The sequence below is a fragment of the Passer domesticus genome, chromosome 11 (genome assembly GCF_036417665.1).
Source record: "Passer domesticus isolate bPasDom1 chromosome 11, bPasDom1.hap1, whole genome shotgun sequence".
Lineage (NCBI taxonomy): Eukaryota > Metazoa > Chordata > Aves > Passeriformes > Passeridae > Passer > Passer domesticus.
Genome location: NC_087484.1, coordinates 7,082,501 through 7,103,856, shown reverse-complemented (window position 1 = coordinate 7,103,856; position 21,356 = coordinate 7,082,501). Strand labels below are relative to the sequence as shown.

At 37.8% G+C, this 21,356-nt stretch overlaps 1 protein-coding gene across 1 annotated transcript in view; it reads right to left on the bottom strand.

The window, feature by feature from the left end:
- Positions 1-21,356, bottom strand: part of LOC135278694 (uncharacterized) — a 221,978-nt gene that overhangs the window by 197,715 nt on the left and 2,907 nt on the right. The window contains exon 2 of the mRNA XM_064385377.1: positions 3,731-3,795. Within this exon, the coding sequence (XP_064241447.1) occupies positions 3,731-3,795 (65 nt within the window). The remainder of the gene's footprint in view (positions 1-3,730; positions 3,796-21,356) is intronic.

The window sequence follows — 21,356 nt, the reverse complement described above, 5'->3', positions numbered from 1 at the left end:
TTTGTAGAGAGAAATACACCCCAAGAGCACCTCTTTCTGTATCATCCTTCATATAGCATGAAATATTTGTTACCCACAATCAGATCTGACTAAAGGGTATGCCCAAGTGCTCAAAATAACATCAAGAATTTTCTGAGGTATTTTGCAAGTCTTCTATAAAACCACAAGGAATAAGCTGTTTAAAAACCCCCACAAAAAAATCACACAAAACCCTCCTAAAACACACTATCATACAATTCATGCTGAACAGCAAATCTTCTATTCATTACAGACCTGACTACACCAAACTCATATTGTATTGGAAATGCCATAAGTACAACAATGCTAAGTGACAACAATAATATCTATACCTGTACTTAAATGCATTGATACTGCTGTCCCACCCCTAATTTACCATCAGAATTTTGGAAGCATTCTGAGATATTTAGGGATGGACCCCATGGACTAAAAGGGAGCACTGTGCATGCTATTTGACTCTTCAGAGATCAGCACTGCCACAGTTCCCCAGCTGGGTCACTGAGCATTGCCAGCAGAAAAACAGAACCAGGACTGCCCAGGAGCACTGCAGCCAGACCCTGCTTTGCTCACCAGTGCCTGAGGGGAAATCTCACTGCAGTCTTTCACAGTAGAAGCTTGTATTTCTTTTAGGCTCACCACACTGTGTTTCTCAACAACAGTGAGAAAAATCAACTTCAAAAAATTGCCGTTTTTAGGATAATGGGTACACAGACATCAATTTCTACTGAAAGCAGCACTCAGCCCTGGGACAGTCAGTCTAAAAGGTGGTCAGGACCCTGAGAAGAAGACCTGGGCACAGGGACATGCAAGGGTTAATGTCCTTCCCTTACCTCTACAACATCCACCAGTCTTAGAATTTCTCTTATCTCTTCTTTAACACTCTATACTCATTCCAATCCCCACATATTTCTGTAGCCTTTTTTTCCTTTATCTCTCCTTCAAGGGACTCCCTCTAGATGTGACACTGCCTAAATCTGCATTTTCTTACAATCTTTATGAGAATACAAATCTCATAAGCTGCTATGTATATTCACTAAGGCTGAGTTCACTTGTAATGTTCAGTGACAAAAATTTATCTGGAAAGAAAAGTGTTTCTTGCAGGCAATGCAGAACCCTGGTGGGTACACCAGACCCAGGAACTATTGTCCTTTGTTCCCACCTCTCACTGTTTAAGATGATTAAAAAAATGCCACTGGAAAGTTCATTAAAAATCTTTTCCAATCCCTATTGAACCCAGTCTGATTAAACACCCAAACCATCTGATTAAACACCTTAGGTGTGGGCAGTAGAATTATTGATTGTTATCAACAGTCACTTCAAGAGACCCAGCAGTTCACCCCATGGTGCTGCTAACCTGTCACAGTGTACATTTCCTTGTTCAGTTTGTGCTGCACTGGATTGTGTTCTCTAACAGAGGAAGTACTTGTTCACTCACTAAATAACTTCAGTCTCCCATTTTATTGTGTCATTACTGTAAGCTCCTCTCAAGGATTCAAATCAGAGTATAAAAATTACCCATATCAATTCAGTATACATTTATATACATTCTCAAAAAAGTAGCATTTGTTTGTTGCTATGAGTCCTTCCTGAAACAAATTCTTCCCAACAGATGATTAAAATGATGAAGACATTTATTTAAAAAATTACTGCAAGTAATTTATTATGCTAATTCCTCATACTCTAATGCAAAACGTGCTTGAGCTTGAAAAGTTCAAACATAAAACTTGGCAGCTCAAAATCAGGCACAGCTGAAGATTCTCCTGTAAAATCCAACCCATGTGTAAGAGCCTTACAGTGTTTTACAAATATTCAGCCACAAATGGAGTGCTGTCACTGAGAGCAACTCCATGCAGGGAAAAGTTTAGAAAGTATCCATAAATACACACAAATAACAGGGGGCAAATCAGGGCTCCATTCAGCCCTCTCATCCCAATTCAAGCCATTTGTTCTACTTACAGAGCTCATGAGAGGGAAAAGATTACATCAAGAAAAATCTATATTCTCCATGTTCCATATAATTCTGAATACTTATATTTTGATAGGTCACAAAATTTATTGAGCAGGCTGGTGCTGCACTGTGGCAAAAACAAGTAAGCAGACAAGCCTCAATACACAGATAAGACCATGAGAGACCTTATGTTGCTTTGTTATTGCTTCATTTGTTAAACATCAATTAAACCCCAATAGGTTTGACAAAGTCTTTGCTGAACACTATGTCTTAAAGTTTAGAAGGGTATATAGGAGAAAGAACAGAAAATTAAACAAAGATCAATTATGATTTTTAAACAGGGAGGGAAGGAGACAATTATTTGACCAAGAGAAGTGCTCTATGATAATGGAATGCCAGCCTGGGAAAGCAGAGATTCTTAAATTATCTAAATTATATTACCCAAACAAAACAAAAACAACCACTTGTGTCTTTGTTCCCCCACTCAGCCCTAGGAAAGTTTCCCGTTAAGGCATTTATTTATCCTGCATTTCTCAGGGTGGAGAGTTTGATGTTCTGTTAAATATATTCCAGAGCAGAATCATGAAAAATTCACAAATTTCTTCATCAATAATAAATACATGAAAAAATGGTAGATGATTACAAAATATACAGCAGTGACAGCTCCAGAAAAAGTTTTTTGGAAATTTTCCATGTTTGCTGTTTTATAAGTCAGTCATTAGGAGGCAGCAAATGGCTCAAAACCATGTGAGAAAACAAATCCTGAAGGAAATTGAAAGTGAATAGGACAGTAAGAACTAGAAGTGGGAAATTATTCAGCTACAAAAGTAGCTTTTCGACATTTTCCACTTCAATCAAATGTCAGGGTATGTAGAAGAAAATACTTTGTAAGCTATTTGTTAAATAATTTGGTACTAATTAATGCAAACCACATTCAAACTTTATAAGGTTGACTTGGGATTTTAGGTAATGTTAAAAAGCAAAAGACTTAGCCCAGCATGCTTTCCTATATTCTGCTTTTTCAGTGTATATCACAACATTGCCCACACATATGAATAAGAAACACAAAATAAATCATGTTTCATCTAATTTCATCTAAAACAAGGAGATTATAACAGAAATTTCAGAGTTCCACATTATTTACAAGCTTTGCCTTTCAAATAAAAATTGAAAAGCCCCCGTGGTTTTACCAGTGCTTCATTAGCAACAATAACCAGATTTAAATCAGTAACATTAATATCTCTCTTTCTGTCATAATACAGCACAAGTCAAGGTAAAAAATAACATGTGACACTTTCTTAAAAATAAAAATTAACCCCAGAGTTTCTCCTATGAGTGCCAACATTTCTGTAAATTGTCGGTCATATTTTATATTGTGCAGCCAGGAAGCTGTTTTTAAATGCAATAATATCCTGAATCAAAACAGAATTGCAAAGGGAGAAACATTTTGCATTCTAAGCAAGCCTGTAAATAAGCAAAGATTAAAACATGGGCTAGGCTTGCTCACATCATTGCATACATGTAAATTAATGTTTATTTCTCCAGCTATTTTATCTTCAGCACAGGACAATGCACTTATCTCTACCTCACTAAACAGTTATAGTAAGTAACAGAGATGATAAGCATTAAACACATCAACATTTCTCATTAATAGATTTACACAGCTGTATAGCATTCTTAAAATACTGAATTTGCAATTAATCATTCTCAGCTTTTTCATATTAATCATAAAATACAAATAATAAAAACAAGGCATAAACTTACTATTTGTTAGGTGCTCACACTGTCCTGTGGTCTGAGTCAGTGGGAAATAATTACCCCTAGGAAATCTGGTAAGCAGAAATACAATAAAAATAAACATTAGCATGCCAAAAAGAATAAATTCAGCTTTCCTGCAAGTATTTTTCCTCATAATACTTCACAGGCAAGGTTAAAAAAAAAAGGAAAAAAGAACCACAAAAAGCAAAGTTGAAAAAATATATATACACATTTAAAACATAGTCCAGCAGTGTTCAAGGATCCTTGCCTCTCAAACTTTAAAGCAGCACAGACAAATGTTGAGATGCCTATAATAGAACAAAAATCCAAGTTCTCAATCACTAGTTACGCAGTATGTGTCAGTAAGGAAGACAATTTCCAAAATAATGATTAATGTATTATCCAGATTTTTTCCTCTCTCTCTCTTTTCCCCTTCCCATTCAGGTTTTTCTTCTTATAAAATGCACATAGGTTTTTTCTTCCCTGTACCCTGACTCAGGCCTGGCTTTGAAATGCATTTCAATCTCTCAACACAGACTGCTTTCACTGCATTTAGAGTCCCACCAAGGCCCAGCTTTAAAAGCTACTGATTCTTTTTTTCTTTAGCCTTCCTCACAAAGGAAGGGTATTTTGTAAATTACCAGCTCGTTCAGATCAACAAAAGGTACTTTCATAGAAAGCCCCATTTGATTTTGCTCAAATTTGATTACAAGGATGGAGAAAAGGAAAGGAAGTCAAAAAGAAAAACCCCAGATGGCTTTTTCATTCATCTCAGTGAATGAGCTTTATCTGTGCCTTTTGAAACTGTAGCAGTGGAAAAGCATTTCTGTTGGCTTAAAAAACTTGACAAAAATTATTGGTTTGCCATTTCTCATGTAACTGCCATTGGGAACTGGATGAAAAGACTTTTTCATGGGATCGCCTGCTTGGATCAAAATAATGGAGATTAGGTATTTCATTATAAATTACAGTGGGAGATAGAGCAGGCTGTCATATTAATAGCAACCTGCTCATGGCCTTCAATGGTAGCTATTCTCCTAGACAAAGGACCAAGGGGGTTGTCTATTGAACTTGTACTTTAGGCCTGATCAATTTTCTATCATCAAGGCAAAAGGTGAGGTGACTAACAAAAGAATTCACACATGACTGACCTCATAAGCCTATAGATAAAACAGCTTAAAGAAACAAAACACATCCTGAAATTATGGGTGATAAACTGTATAAAGGAAAAAGAAGAAGAGAAATGATAGAAAAAGGGAGAGAAAGAACACGTGGTCTATAATTCTCCCTCCCTTCTTAGGTGAATGGACATATTAAAAGCTACTTGTTTTCAGCTGCAGATAATTGCAGCCTTTGCTTTTGCCGTGTTCTGCCTTAAATCCTTCCATGTACTTTTTCGTCCAAGACTCTTCCAGTGATTTCACTCACGAGTAACCACAGCACCGAGTTTAATATAGAACTTCCTAGAGCTGTAGCAGCACACAGGATTACACACAACATCACAGGCAGAAAGGTGTTACACAGGCATTACACTTATAATCAAATTACAGGAATAGCTACGAACCTTTGGGTTGCTATCCTTTTATACAAAACCTTGCTAATTATGGGAAACTTGGACATCTGAGCTGTATGAGAACAACACCTCAGAGTTTGAAAGTCTCAACACATTTCTGTTTCCCTGAGATGGCACAAAATTTTATACAGAGTGCAAAACAGCATTTTAAATATTCATAATATATTTAGGTACCCTTATAAGTCAATTATTTGAATTTTTTCCTCTGCTCCTTAGGAGATGAAGATCCTTCCACAGCATCAGCATTGGGCTTTGCTGATCAGCAAGAGATACAGAGGGCGAAACCTTCACTCCCCTGAAGCCAAATACATGGCAGCAAAATATTCTGTGATCCCTGTCAGGATCAACATTCCCTCCAATTCTTTATACAGGTAGAAACTCAACTACCCAGAAAACTTTTATGCATGGAACTGTGGCTCCAGATACATCTTGACTCAGTAGGAATTTCCCATAAGCTGCTAAAATTAAATTTGCTAAATAGGGCAAAACTGCAGAAGCATGCAAATATTTTTATTTGAAAGCCAAAACATGAGCAGCAGCTGAAAACCCCCCTTCCAGCCTGCTAACAGCAGCTCAGGTGTAAATGGCACCCACACTCTACCTGCAGCACTCCATGGGAGAGGACAGTGGTCTAGAATTTGGTTTCAAGCTCCAGCTACACAAGCACCAAGAAGCTGGTGTGTGCCAAGTTTTTGGGGATATTTAAGAATTTCTCCTTTTAGCTCTACCACTGCAGTGATACTGCAGATTCACGAATAGAGCTAGTCACTGACTCATGGCTCTTTGCCACAGATCCACCTATCAGCACAGCAGTATTTATGTAAAGACACTTAAATAATTCAGGCTAAAAAGGAGCACATTTTAGTGAGCTAAGATTCAGAAACAGCCAGACAGAACACACGGGAGGCTACAAACTGGGTGCAGGGGAGGAACTTCTGAGCCACAACTTTGCTGCAGAAGCCAATGGATTGTTGAATTAGAGTCCTACTGAAAACAAACATACATTCATTAGCACAGAAAAATATTAAATAATTCATTGCAAACACTTTCTGGAAGCAGAGACGAGATGAAGACAAGCAAAACAGCAGCAGTGTGTGTTAAGTTTTGGCTGCCAGCACAAAAACCAGAATCAGTGACAGAGCACACACACCCCCAAGCAGCTCAGATACATGAGATCATTGATGAAGCCCTAGTGGTAATGATATCTTTCCATTATTCCAGAGATCTGCTGATGATTACTAAATGATTAGCAATTAATCCCAACTTTATATCCTCTGTGAGGGGCTCTACTGAGCTACTGAGTAGTTACAGGGGAAAGAGCTCTTGTAATCATTGTAGATAACACTCTTAAAGTATTGCCTCTGTGCTCAGTGGCACCGAGAAAGACAAAGTGAATATTAAGAGCTATTTGAAAAAAGATACAGACCAGGCAGAAAACACATTTTGTGATAGCATCAACATAATTTGAGTGCTCCAGATTAAAAGGCAGAAGCAAGGCAACATATCAAAAAACCCACATAGATGTGTCCTTTTCAAAGGAAATCATTAGGCAAGCACTAATTGCCACTAAGACACAGACAGACTTGAACCTTTACTCTTTATGTTAAAAGACTATTTCTATATTACAAGTTTAGATACTGCTGTATACCTGTTTCTGGGTAGAAGATCCAGTAACTGACATAAGGAGGTAGTAGCAGTAATATTTTTGAGTTGTTTTTGAGACTGCAAAGCATGGTTGATACAAAGGATGGCTTAATATTTGATAACTGTCAAATAGCAAGTCCCTGTAAAAACCAGAATTGATGTATCTTAAAGCAGCTTTCACAGTGCCAGGACAGAATAGGGAAAATATTACAAAAATATGTAAGTGAAACAATTCAAAGTTAGCTATGCCATATAACATTTGCCCAAAGTCTTGGAAAAGTGGATGAATATCAGAGCTGTAACTGCTTGAAAGTTATCAGAATTATTTCAGAAAGGACATGATGGATGGAGATGAGTACAAAAGCCCTCACAAGAGCAAAAATTATGCCAGCTGTAGAAGGGGGAGGTAAGAAGATAGCCTAGTTATTTTCCTTTTCTTTACTTTTTCAGTTTGTAAGTCACCTAAAAGGAAACCAGGAAATGAGTAAGTGAGCATGGATTCATCAAGAACAAGGCACAACAAGGTAACAAGCCTTGAGAAATAATTGATGCCACACTTCATGATTATAAAACACTTTGGGCATCTTTGCATAGGACTTTATCCTGATAAAACCAAGAAACATCAAGTAAACAGTGATACTACAGGATAAATAGAACAGAAATAAAAAGCTGTGCTATAGCTATCAGTGTCTACAAGGAAAAAGGCAGCTAATGGAGCCCTTGCTCAGCACTGAATCCAGCACCATTCTGTATTTTCATCATTAATCCTGATGGCAGAAGAGGGACTGCTCCATAACCCTCCATGGAATCATAGAATGACTGAGTTGGAAGAGACCCACAAGGATCATGGAGTCTCATTCCTGGCAGGACAATCCCAGAAATCCCACCATGTGCCTGGGGACATCTGAAGATGAGTCTAATCTGGGAACACCCGCAGGCACACTGGGAGACACAATTAGAGCCCCAAAAATCTCAATAGAAATGCTTTGCAGAAGATGAAGTGTGACTCAAGGGTAGCTGCATTATTCTTACTCTCAGAAATGATGAACTGCAGAAACGTAAGCTGGAAACAGCACAACAGTTCTGCACTAAAGGATCTGGATCAGAAGCTAAACCTGAATCCACAAAGCTATTGCCAATAAAAGCAGGTATCATACTGGAAGCCTCACAGCCAGAATAAAGCAGGCACTGAATGCCATCTGAAATGATCTTTTTGCTTTACCCGCTTTTGATGGATTGCTGTTTAGTTATGGACAATGCCTGCAGATTAAAAGATGCAGTTAATTAGAAAGAGCAGCAGTCTAGAAAACAATCTACAAGACTGAAATATTAGACCTCATTCTAAAAATGACTTCAAAAAACATTATATAACACAAATATACACTTCTATTCTAAAAGTTGAGCTTTGAGTTGAACATTAAAAAAACTTTGCAGAGGTAAAGACAAATGTGCAAGGAAAATAAAAAATCCTATATAGCTTTGGGAACTAGTTAGAAAAATGTCTGCCAGGAATGGTTTAGTTATAACAGATTCTGTACTTAAGACAATTTCTGGATTTTTTTCCCAGACTGTTTTCCACTTATTATTTTATCTTATGGTAATCATAAACCATAAAAGTAGCTGAAAATATAATTTCATCAAATCCTGTGAAACCTATTAATTATGTCAAGATTTAAACTAACTTTTTCTCAAAATTTTATAAAGCCAGAACACTGTCTAAGCCAAACAGACTCAATTATGTCCCTGTCCCATTTATACTCCAAGAGGTAGCACATCTGTTTAGCTCTGTTCCTAAACCTTCCTCTTTCTCTTCTGAACTTTCAGCTGCATCAACCAAACATGAAACTTCATTGCATGTGCCTTTGAACTCATGAAATGAGAATTAACCTCCTCATAGAGGATTACAGCATCAGGTCAAAAATCCCTCACATCATAAAAATCTGCACCAATAGCCTGAAGGAGTCATTCCAGCACATGAAAATACAATGTGGAGCAATCCTAATCCTTGAGAAGTATTAGATACCACTTAAGCAAATGAAACAAAGATGCCTCTCTCAATAACCTCTGTCCATGTCAAACTTAAACCAACAGTATGATCTCATGGTTATCTTTAATTGGAATTCTCTGTTCCAGCCTAACACAAGTGATTTCCACATCCTGACAACTTCAATTACCATGACAACATGAACACATAATTATACACATGCCTTGGAAGCCAATGTGGAGGAGCAGAAAGCATCCAGAGAACTTTGTGTGTGTTACCTGCATGCTGGACAAACACACATTCTGATGGAGTGTAGGTCTTTTAAACGTATTTTTACAGGGATTCATAACAGTCATAAATAAATTAAATTCATTTGAATTCAACAAAATGCGAGTTAGACAACTTCATTTTATCCTATTCCATGAGAAAAACCACAAGAAGTTAACAAAAAAACTCTTTTCCTATGCAGTTCAGATTTTTAATAGAGATTTCATATAATTATAAATACTTACAGGTTGTTAAAGAATGGTTTGTGTAAGTGGTTTCATCCAGGAATTCAATATAAAAAGAAATAAGTTGATTAAATTCTTATGCAATGATAATTACAAGTAGTTTAAAATATCCCTTTTTGGTAAAATAACTTTCCTGTAAGGGCTTAATAAACTTAAAGAATTGTGTCTTCTTGTTAAAGATTCATTTTTAGGACACTCTTTTTACAAGAAATCCCCATTCTTTTCTTAATTATCATAGCTCATTCATCTCTATTCCCTGTAATATATTTCAAAACAGTTGTGAATAATTTCAGTCTGTGTGTCCATTTAGTGCTAATTTTTTATCCCTATGGTGTTATCAACAAATATTGCAGTTATCAGCTGTGGTGACTGCTGATGTAATAAAATATACCTTTGGAGGACTGAAGTCGCCAAACTCATTAAACAGGACACTGAAGTTGGCAGCTAAGCTGGGCATTAGTTTCAGCTCTTGAGCAGGGAGCAGAGTGTGTAACTGCACTTCTGAGACATCAGCCCAATTCATCACCTTATATCAGCGCAGTGCTCCTCACTGACACGGTTTTGCAATGCAGGAAAAAAAATAATTTTTTCTGTAAAATGTCAAATTGAAATGGAGTTCTGACTTCAGAAGTATAGGACCGGGCAGTGACTGTTTTAGAACAAGCCTTTTCCCAGGGCACGGAGCCTCTCACCTTTACAAGCTCTGGTTTGTCAGCACATGGAATTTGGCCACTGCTCCCAAAGTCAGACCAGAAGCTCCTTGTTGGTGACTTTGAAAGCTCACAAGTACATGGCAGAAGCTTTGACATTCCTACTTTCTCAAATTGTTGTCCTAAAGGAGCTGGAGCAGGCAACAAACATGAACCAGAAATAGGAAACAGCACTCCCCTCTCTGATTTCAAAGAGCAGCACTTACATTATTAAATGGATACGAGTGTTCATATGCCTTACTTGTCCACATGAATAGAATGCATGCGTTTGAATGCCCTTCAGAAAATGATACAGAAAAGAAAATCTCACACAGGTATGAAAACATTAAACACACACTTCCACTGGGGGAGAAAAGAAGACAGGACATTCTGAGTTCATTTAAATGAATGACAATACTCTCCTGGACCTTTAATGGGAGCAAGATTTTATCAGAGATAAGATCCAAAGAGACAAAGTGAGCTAGGGTAAGAAAGAGGGAAGTTATTTCTGAGAGTAATGACTTAAAATAGACTTCATCCAGTCTTGCTGAGACTAAACAAATGTCTTTCATGATACAAGAGAGAGCAGAGAGACTGGGAATACACCGAGAGTGCCTCTGGGACAGCGCACATCATCACAGACTGTTTAACCCCTTCTGAGCCCACACAATTCCCTACAACCCAGCAGGAGACTCTGTGGAAGTTCTTAAAGGTGATCCCTTCAAACCTCCCAAACACTGAAACCAATCAACTCAACACCAAGGTAGTGGTCGCCTTGGAGCACAAGAAAGATGTGCAGACATTTGGGAACAAAGTGCATTTTTTCCTTCATGTGGTAAGCAGGAACAAAAGTATTTCTGTTCTAACTTGGCTGTATAAACCCACACAACTCAATATTAATATGCCATATTCACCAAATTTGGTAGGTAACATCTTTTGACCAGGCAAAACATTCAGATCACAAATCAAATCGTTAAAGGACTAAGAAAATCAAGAGCATTAAAAAAAGTTTGCAAATGCCAGAACAGAACCAGTAGCTTTGAAGCAAAGATACTACAAGATAATTATCAAATATTTTAAACAAAATAAACAAATTAGCATCCGAAAAGCTGTAATATTGTTCAAACCTTCTGATAAAGTTAAGTAGATGTGAAATAATAGACATAGGAAATCTCTTAGATTACCAAAGCAAACATAATCCTTATAAAAAAAAAGAAAACAGAACAAACAAACAGGACAAAACCCAAAACAGAAAAAAAACCCACAAAATAATTCCATTAAGCCATTAAGCTTGCAGACTCCTTCCAGTGTTGAAATACACCATACATGAAAACACTTTTTTCCTTCCTACTGGCACTGGTCTTTTCCCATGTCCTCTCTATGGAAATCCCAGCCAAAGAATGGCAATAGGGTCTGCAAAAGAAATGGCAGGGTCTTTTTTCATAGTTTTTTATTATTACTATTTTTATATAAATTCAGAACAGAATTGCTATCCTTGGTCTTCCTCTGGATCTTCAGCATCTTCCAAACATTTTCACAGCATGTATTAAAGAAATAACCCATATTGGGATGGTTGTATTTATAGCAGAGTTTTGGTCATTATCATTCAGCTCTAATTCCTCCACAAAGACTGTGTTAATGTTTCTTTGAACAATTTCATCACGTTAATGAATTCAAAAGACTTTGCTATTTCATAAGTTGTGACTGGAACAGCAGTTTGACATCAGAATAATGAATTTAACCATCTTTCTCATTACTGTGCCAAATTTTACATCCCCTGGGCACCTGAGGTAATGTCTGTTCTTATCCCATAATCTATAAAGCTTCAGCTTTTTACGTTATGTTTTATGAGAAAGGTTTTGATCTCCAGTAGATTTCTGCATCATAAAAGAGGCCTGTTTTCCTTGAAGAATTCAAGGGTTAAGACTATGCAAAGAAATGTTTGATCTGAAGATCTTACACACAAGTTTGTTTTAAAATTTTTCAAGTACTTAAAACTTTTAAGGTACTTGGAAGTAGCATGCCTATTTATAATTATAGGCATGATGTGTCTACCTCAAGCATAGAGACAGAAAATAGAATCACAGAATACACTGAGTGGGAAGGGACCCACAAGGATCAGAGTCCAACTCCTGGCCCTGCACAGGACACCCCAGGAATCTCAACCTGTGCTCCTTGAACTCTGTCAGGCTTGGGGCTGTGACCACTTCCCTGGGGATACTGTTCCAATGCCCAGCCACTCTCTGGTGAAGAACATGTTAAGAACCTTTTCCTTGTGTCCAACCTAAACCTTCCTCATCTTGGCTCCATGAGATTTTCTCAAGTCCTGTCATCGGCCACCAGAGAGAAGAGATTGGTACCTGCCCCTCCACTTCCCCTCACGAGGAAGGTGCAGACCTCAATGAGGTCTCAGCTCAGTCTCTTCTCCAGGCTGAACAGACCAAGTGGCCTCAGCCACTCCTCATGCAGCTTCAGCTCTTTCAAAGACATCAGGAATTTTTTTTTCCTGGCCTCCTTTCAATATCACCATGATGGTACTTCCTGCCATCATCAGCTATAATGATAATTCTCAAGGCCACCCCTACTTCCTCTGTATAACAGCTTTCAAAATAAGCATTAGGTTAGAGAAACAATTATTTTTCAGCTTAGGGAAGGAGAGAGCAGCACCACCTGTACAGAGTTTGGATGGTGAGGGCAGTGGAGTCTGCCTGGACACTGCTGGTTCCCACCAGCCACAGCCAGTCCCAAAAATGCACTGAAGAACGAGCAGAACACTGCCTGGAGAGGTTTTCCTCTCATCACTGAAGGAAAAAAGGTAGAGAAACAGCCCTGCCAGAGGACATGTCAGTGATAACTGAGGAGGAAGTAGTGCTGTGGGACTCTTTTGCCATCCCTCTGGACACAGGGTTGTCCCCTTGCAGATGACATGGGATCAGACACCCACATGCACACTTGGTACTTAAACAGCATTCCAGGCAGGGTCAGGTTGTACCTTTGGACAATTGTAATGGGATAACAAATTCAAAGTTTTTTGCCATTTTCTGTGCAGTGACAAAATCACCAGATTGCTTGATGTCATAACAGATAATTTAGCCAGCTCCTGATGGATCATTTGTAAACGTTGATATTCACTGGGAATTATAACGTGCTTGTCAGAGACCTCTGGTAATTTTACCATGCTGTCAAAAAGGTGTCTTGAATGGGAAACTGCTCAGGTAAAATTGCATTTGGCGAATGTATTAAATTGGGGCTGCCAAGAAAACTTGGCACCATTGGATTCCTAGTGAAGAAGGGGGGTTGTGGTCCCCTCCTGACCGCTCCACTCTGCTGCTCCTTCCCTCCCCACAGGTTTCCCCTGGCCCAGCCCTGCCAGGACAGCTCTTCATGGGGGCTGCAGTTCTCCAGGATAAACTTGGTCCAGAACACACCCTCCATGGGCCACACAGCTCACTCAGAACACCATACTGCTGGATATTCCCTGGATGTACCTCACAAGCCTTGAACAGAAAAACTAAAATCTATCTTTAGCTGCTGCTGAAAAGCAAGGTCCTTTATTTTCTGCCATCCTTCTCCACTACTCTGAGACAAGATTTTACAACATAGAGGAGCTGGTAGATTATGGTCTGAAGTAAATCCCACAAAAGAACAGTGTGGAAGAGTACAAAGACAGCTTGCCAGAGCATTTATCTCTTCTACTTAAGCCTAGAAACACAGAATAAGTATATATATAGCCTCCCAAAAGGCTGAAAATAATAATAGGCAATCCCAGTGGCTTGAGATGCTGCCTGCAGAGAGTGTGTTCCTGTTCTGAAATCACAGAGGGAAGAGAAAGGTCCTTTTACTCACTGTGTTGGGATTCACTTGAGATTCTTTTAAAAGGAACACTGCAACAGAACCTGGCAGTTTCATGTGCCCTAGGTACAGGAATTGGTGGATGAAGCCACAGTACATAGCATTGCCTTAAAAAGACAGATCTCATAATGGTGCAGCACAGCAAGTGAGGACGGGTCAGAAAATATAACAGGACCATCGCTGACAAATGGGAAGAAATCACAAAAATGTATGTCCCCACTCTAGTATGGCTCCCTTTAATGTGTAGACAAAGTTGGGGCAATAAGTATTTGAACAAAAAATATGTCATAAATGGCATTACACAACTTGCATACTAAAGGATCACAGCAAATATGTTTTTTAATATAACATAACCTCAAGAATATGTACTTCATTATCTACCTAGAAGTTTAGGCACTGTAGTTTGGAGATATATTAGGAACAAATTTGATTTAATAGGACAAACTATTCAAATGTTATGCTTGTTGAACACGTGAAAAACTTCAATAAATCCTATGAATTGCTTTTAATTATAAAATTTAAGAAGATACTGGTACAGCTAATCAGCAAGGTCCACTGAACACACAGATTTCCTTGGCCTGGGCCCTGTCCTCACTTATCTCCATAAATCACTTCGTGCCTCAGAGAAGATAAATATAGATCCACAAAATTATTTTAGGTACATAACCCTTTGATTATCATATCTGGGATTGGAATGAGATTGTGGATCACAAGTTTCTGAAGTATAGAGAAATAGAGGGGTTAGTCTTTTATCTAAATATATGTCTAAAAAAAAGTTAAGTATTTGTTACCATTATAAAGTATGAACATGACCTGCATCTTATTTTCTAGTTCAGCATGTCGCTAAAATGAACGGCCAAAAGTTCTGATTCTGACTTTGGAATCAGTTTGTTGTATATTATTTGTATCAGCCCCCTCATTACAGTAAAACTTTTCACCATGTGATTGTGTGTTGCCATCTTATTGCAAAGGTTTAGTACCTTCTTGGTGATTTTTCACGAGCAGCTCTTCACAGCACTGACTCCTTCTTCTTCTCAGCACAGCTAACAAACTACATCTCACTTCTAGACCAGCCAACCTACTCTTTTACAATAGCCACCCTAATTGGATCTAGCTGTGGCCTATTAAGGGCAGGCCTGTTCCTCATTCTTGATAATTAGCACAGCTGTAACTCCTTAGGCGTGAGATTACCTTCATCACTATCTCTATTTTCCTACATTCCACCCATCCACAACTGTGCGTATAAGAATAATTATGGAAATTCTGAATTCTCAGTGTTCTCTTTAGATGAGCTGATGGGCTGTGAAAGGTGCTGGAGTGACTGCTCTTCTGAGAGAATAGCAATGGAATTTTTGTTTGCACCTTCCCGGATATGTAATTTATCCCTGATCCTGAGAAGGGCCCATTCCATCCCTGGGCTCATGTGGGAAGAGTTCCTGTGTGGGGCTGATCCTCCCCTGTCCTCCAGCAATGCCAGCAAAGTATTTGCTACAGCTGCAGGCTCATGTTTTCTCTTATTGGACAGAAATCAAAAACTTCTAAAAGTTAAGGTAATCAAAGAACTTGCTGCAAGAAATTCCTGATCATTCAAGTACGCTGTATTTTCACACTGTCTACACAGGAGGCAATGAATTAGGTGCTTCACAGATGAAATTTTTTTCTTGTTATTTTTAAGGTAGAGGACATTTGGATTTGTTTTCCCTTTTAGAAATATAAGGTAACATTCTGATGTTTGATACAATATTTGGGGGGGGAAAAGCCTCTACCCTAAGTCACCTCTGTTTTGTTGCCCAATTTAAAAAGTATTACATATGGAAGGAGGAAAAAAGGCTGGAATGGATACAAACAAATTACATGTAAATTTGTTGAAAAGATTACTCTATTGTTCAATAACAATGCACAGTTCTTACATTAGAAAAACAATTCCAGTATTAAGAACAACAGAACCTATATTTACCATATGGGAGGTTTATCAAGACAAAACAACCGGGATCCAGCCTTAAAATTCTCATCTGATTGTAACCATCACACAAGAAATAAGCATGAAATATTTCTGCATATCTTCAATCTTCTAATTCACAAGAGATAAGGGTGAAGAAGGCAAATAATTTCACACATAAGTGATAAAATTAGAAGATCAAAGGGAAAGAAGCAAGAGAAAAGGAGGCAGAAAAGTTAGATTTTTTAAAAGCCTAAGTTACATTTAAATGATATGCATAATCTGGGAGACATGAACACTGTGATTTTAAATTTATCATGTGAAGTGTCTACACACCCTTTAAAAAACCTGTACTTAGAGGCTTTTGAAGTGACATTTGTTAATATGGATGGGCATGGACAAAATACAAGTAAAGGTTTTCCGGGTGCCATTTCTTAGATGTAGGTGAAATTCATACTCTGTGAGTGCAAAACAAAGAGCAGGCAAAGCTGGTTCTAGGAAATCTCAATGGGAATTTTAGTCAGTTCTGTTGTGGAAAAGGTACTGAATAATGACATTTGATATTCAGTGTGTCCTGCAAACTGTCAGTGTTGGAATTTCCCTTCCTCGAAGCACGTATTTGATATCTGGCCTTTTTTTTGTCCCCCTGCTCATTTATATGTGTGTGGTTTTCCTTTTAACCCCCCACCCTTTTTTAATTTAAATAAAACTCTGGGGGGAAAAGAAGCAACAGAAGATCACAGGATGTGAAGATGCCATTCTGGGAACTAGCAAGCAGCCCCAAGAGTGAAAGAAGCCAAGTGATCTTTCAAGTGGGCTATTACTGTAGTTGTGGAAGCAGAATAATGAAACTGAACAGAATAATTGGCCTAAATATCTGGTTAGAGGGCTGGTACAGAGAAAAGAGCATGAAAGGCTCCACTAAAACCACAGAAAGGTGGGTGTTCCTGCAATCAGCACAGGAAAAAAGCATTGAAGAAGTCTGTAAACTAAAGAAGAGGGGGAGGGGAACCACTGGAAAGAAATCCAAGCAGAGGAGGGGGAAGGGGGGAAAATGCCCACTAAATCTGAAAATCTAGAGGAAAAGAAAGCAGTTGATTGTATGTGCTGACATTCCAAGGATGGCAGTTGGGAAACAGCAACCAGAGCAGCAGTATCAGGAGGTCCACACTGTAAGAGCAATATGGGTGACCCCTGAGATGTATGTGGGAACACTTTTATGTATTTTTTAAACAAAGACACAACTTGTAACTATATATATATTTATACACATACATATATATGTAAGAAGAACTTCAACTATCACTTAAAAGACAAAAGAGACAGCCATCCTCTCTTAACTAGTCATTTCCATAAGCTGAAGATTTATCATATGACTTCTGAATAGTCAGTAAACTCAGATGTTATGATCATCCACATCAACACTTACAGAAACCATCTGAGGGTGTAAGATCTGCTTAAACCATGCTCTATATCTGTATATCAGAGATTGTTGCAGTGATTGAGGTGAAGGATTAGGGTACCAGCATTTTCCACACTCTTCCTCTGAGCTTTTGACAGTCATTCTGTAAGTGACCTTTAACAGTCCAACCCCAAACGTATCCTATTTTCAGTTCTGATTACAGAAACACAAAATGCAGCTGATATTCTTGTTAATGAACAATTATTAAAATGACAGCATCAATAGACAAGAATTAGAATTACATCTCATTTTCAAAGCTCTTCATTTACCTTTTTCCATTCACGTAATCAGTTGATCCCAAAATATCCCTCCCACTTTTACAGAATCTTTAAGAAGTCTCTATGATTCAGATGCCTTCCTTGCACCTTCTTCCTTTTCAAGCTACTTGCTTGTACCTCTGCTTCACTGGCTCCATAATTACAAACCTGATCTGAAAATACTTCTTCTCCTTTCTAATATTTTTCTCAGCTTTTCTAGTGAGAAGATTATTTTGCTGACCATTCTGCACAACTATCTTTCTTGTTGTACTTAAACCTACTACATTTGGAAATCCAGTATGTTAAAAAGAGCTGTGAAGACCAATACATGCTGTGTATGCACAAATGGGATGAGGAAATTATGGGGATTGCTGACAAAAGAGCAAGATTGCAGGGGAATCACCGGGAGTTATAGGGAAGTATTAAGGTACTTAAGACCACAAGTCTCCACTAGACTCAACAGGGTTTGTATTCCTAAAACTCTTTGGTGGGATTTTGTTATGTTTTAAATACTACAGCTAGTAATAAACAAATAGCACTTCATTATACTATAGCCTTACTCAAATTTCATGGTTAAGGTTCAACAACTTTATGTAAAATAGGGTTACAAGAAAATATTCACAACATAAATGTGGGTAATTTACACTAAAAATAAACAGAAAGAACTGAAACTTCTGAATATACTGATATTCATAATTAATTAAAGACAAAACCAAATATTCTCTCTGACCATATAGTAACACTGTTATCCTGTTTTCTCTTTTATCTTCATTTTATAACATAGTTGTGGTGTTGCTTTTACATAAAGACAATTTTGGTTTGTAGCTTTGTTTTGTTTTGCTTTTAAAACTGCTCTAGGCAGTTTGAAGACATGAACTAAACATGAGTGGTAATTTAGATTTAAAAAAAAAAAACAAAAAGAAGAATGGCATAACTCTCTATAATCACAGGGAACATTCCTAGACACTAACTACAAGGACATATACAGTAATATATTCAATAATATTATCTCTTCTAAATACACAAGATCATCAAGAAATCTGCAGGAGTTTCCTAGTAAACAATTTAAGTATATTTTACTGTATTTTTCCGTGTTCATGTTACACTAAAAAATTTCAGTAACTTCAATTCATTTCCAGCTAAGACTCCAGTGCAAAGCTTTCACATAACACAAATTTTTTCTTTTCAAGGCCTCTATGGGAAACCTTAACCCTGACTGCACCTATGTTTCCATCTGGAGTGTGCCAAGTTTCAGGGATTTGGCAGACTTGCATACACAAGAGTTTACTAGCTCTGTACCTAATTTTATGTGTATGAAAGCATACAAGCATATATGCACATTTCATCATCTGGTTCTTTCCTTTAATGAAGACAGTGATTCCTTAAGATGAAGAAAGGAAAGGAAGGAAGGAAAGAAAGAAAGGAAGGAAGGAAGGAAATTATCTTTTCTGCTGACTCCCTGTAATGTTAGTAGAGACTCAGAAGAGTGCTTGAAGAGGTGCTGAAGAAAAATTAGCTGCTTGTCTCTACTTTGCACAGTACTAAATATTGCATCAACATGCACCGCTCAAAATACTCTTAATACTCAAAATTTCATCTCTGAAATAGAGGTACAAATGCTTATAACTTCAGCTGCTTCTGATGCTTTCCCACTATGAAAAGACTGATAGTGAGGCTATCTGGTGTTTAAACTCTGTAGTAAAGGGAATAAGCACCAGTGTCTCATACCATAAAGCACATCATGGGGAAACCCTTTTCAAAAGAAGTGGGGAACTGGCACTATTTTAAAGAAAAATCATCATCACAGCTCCTGATTGCAGATGAATAACCAAGGAGGAAAACATACAACATTTCACAAGTTCTGAAGGTGTTCTACTTTCACTGTTCAGGTTTTTGATTCCACTTGCCACACATTGCTTGATTAAGGGATGAGGTTTTCTGATAGTCTCTTTCATTACCTTTCTCAGAATGACAGGGATTTATTAAATAAAAATTGTTTTGCATTTCCAGCAACAGCAAGGACCGTGCAAATAATAGTGCAAGTTGTGATTTCACCTAGTAACAAATGCAACCAGCAACAAAATGAGACATTAAACTGGAGATTGACAAATTCCACTATTTTTTCCAGTTCCAAGTCATGTTCCAAAGCAGACTGGAGCTGCTGCAGACTTGCTTCTTCTAGTTCAAAATCTTCTTTAAAGTACTTTTTTCAATTTGCCAATGACATGCATTATTGCCATGCACTAATTTTGCAGGTCCATGCTTAAAACTGTCATGTTCCTGTGAGTTCATTCCAAGCAGTCACTTGTTTTATTTTATACCGCATCCAGTTATACCCCAGGCTTTTCAGTCTATGGCAGCTAATGATGCTACCTCTTCTTTAAGCTTCAAATATACTGGGGAGTTGCATTCTAAGTCATTATAATATTAGCAAACACAATGAAGATAAAAATTCATTTATATTTCCCAAATCAATTGCATGTGAAAACAATAAGAATTTGGCAATGAATAAAATTGCTTTGATAATCTAATCTAGAAATTTCAACACCTGCTAAAACTGAACAAAATTTTGCAAAGCACCTTTTGTTCATTTGCCCATCTCCCATTTTGCACTCTGGTATTCATTCAGATTGTTATGAGACATCTTTAAAAATTATCTGCAGTGCCTCTATTGCCATAATGCAGACAATCCAGCAGGTTTCCTCATGAACTGCAGAAGCAAAAGCAAGCAACTCTCCATGCTGCACACCAGTGTGCACTTTTGCATGTTTGATAAGGCTTTCAGTAGAGTTGCAGTGAGAGGTATTTCTAGCTGCCATTTGATGGACAGTCTGATCCTGGCTGGTTACTGTAAAACATAATCTGAAATAGAACCATGGCGTATTTTTAACTTCCTGACACACACAGCACAGTCTGCTGCTGAGGAATTTTCCTCTCCCCAAAGTGATGAGCAGACAAGGCACCACTGATGCTGCTCACGCTTTGCTCAGTGGGAGGTAATGCAAAAGCAGCTCAACAACAAATATTGTATTAACAGTGTGCTGCTCCTTCTCCTCTCCCATCTCAGGTTCAGAGTTGGAAAGTGATAACAGACAGGACAGACTGCAATCTTCTTCAAGCAAAAGGAGTGAAAAGAAGAAAAATCATTTGGTAAGTGATTGCTAGGAGAACAGAATTTACTGAAAATGCACTGGGCTGAAGGTAAATAAATAACTGACCTCTGTATTCAGTGTGGTGCTGAGCAGCTACAGCCAGGGATAAAATGTGTCAGAGCAACGAATTAATCTCTCAGTTGTACTGATGTAATTGAGGGTCCTCTAAATTTATAGCTGGTGTTTCTCTAGCTCTGCAGTGATGATATCAACCTGTCGGTTCATTGATGCTGCACTTACTATGATGCACTCATTAAGTGTGGGTGTATTTAGCATCAAATACTGACAACAAAACGTATTCTATAATTTCTAACACATGAAACACAGTAAATTATTCCCCCAAATACAATAGTCAAAAGTTTAAAGCATCTGTTTCTTTGAATACACTTGATAAAACAATGTTACGAAGGACGCACACATTTTAATTCCTCAAAAACATAAAAATGAAGTGTTACAGAGATATATTATGTAGGTATGAGAATTTAATTACTCGAGATAGCTTCAAAATCTTTCATTTGTGATATTTCTTAATTTTCAAACAAAAAACATTTCCCACCATGTCCTACCT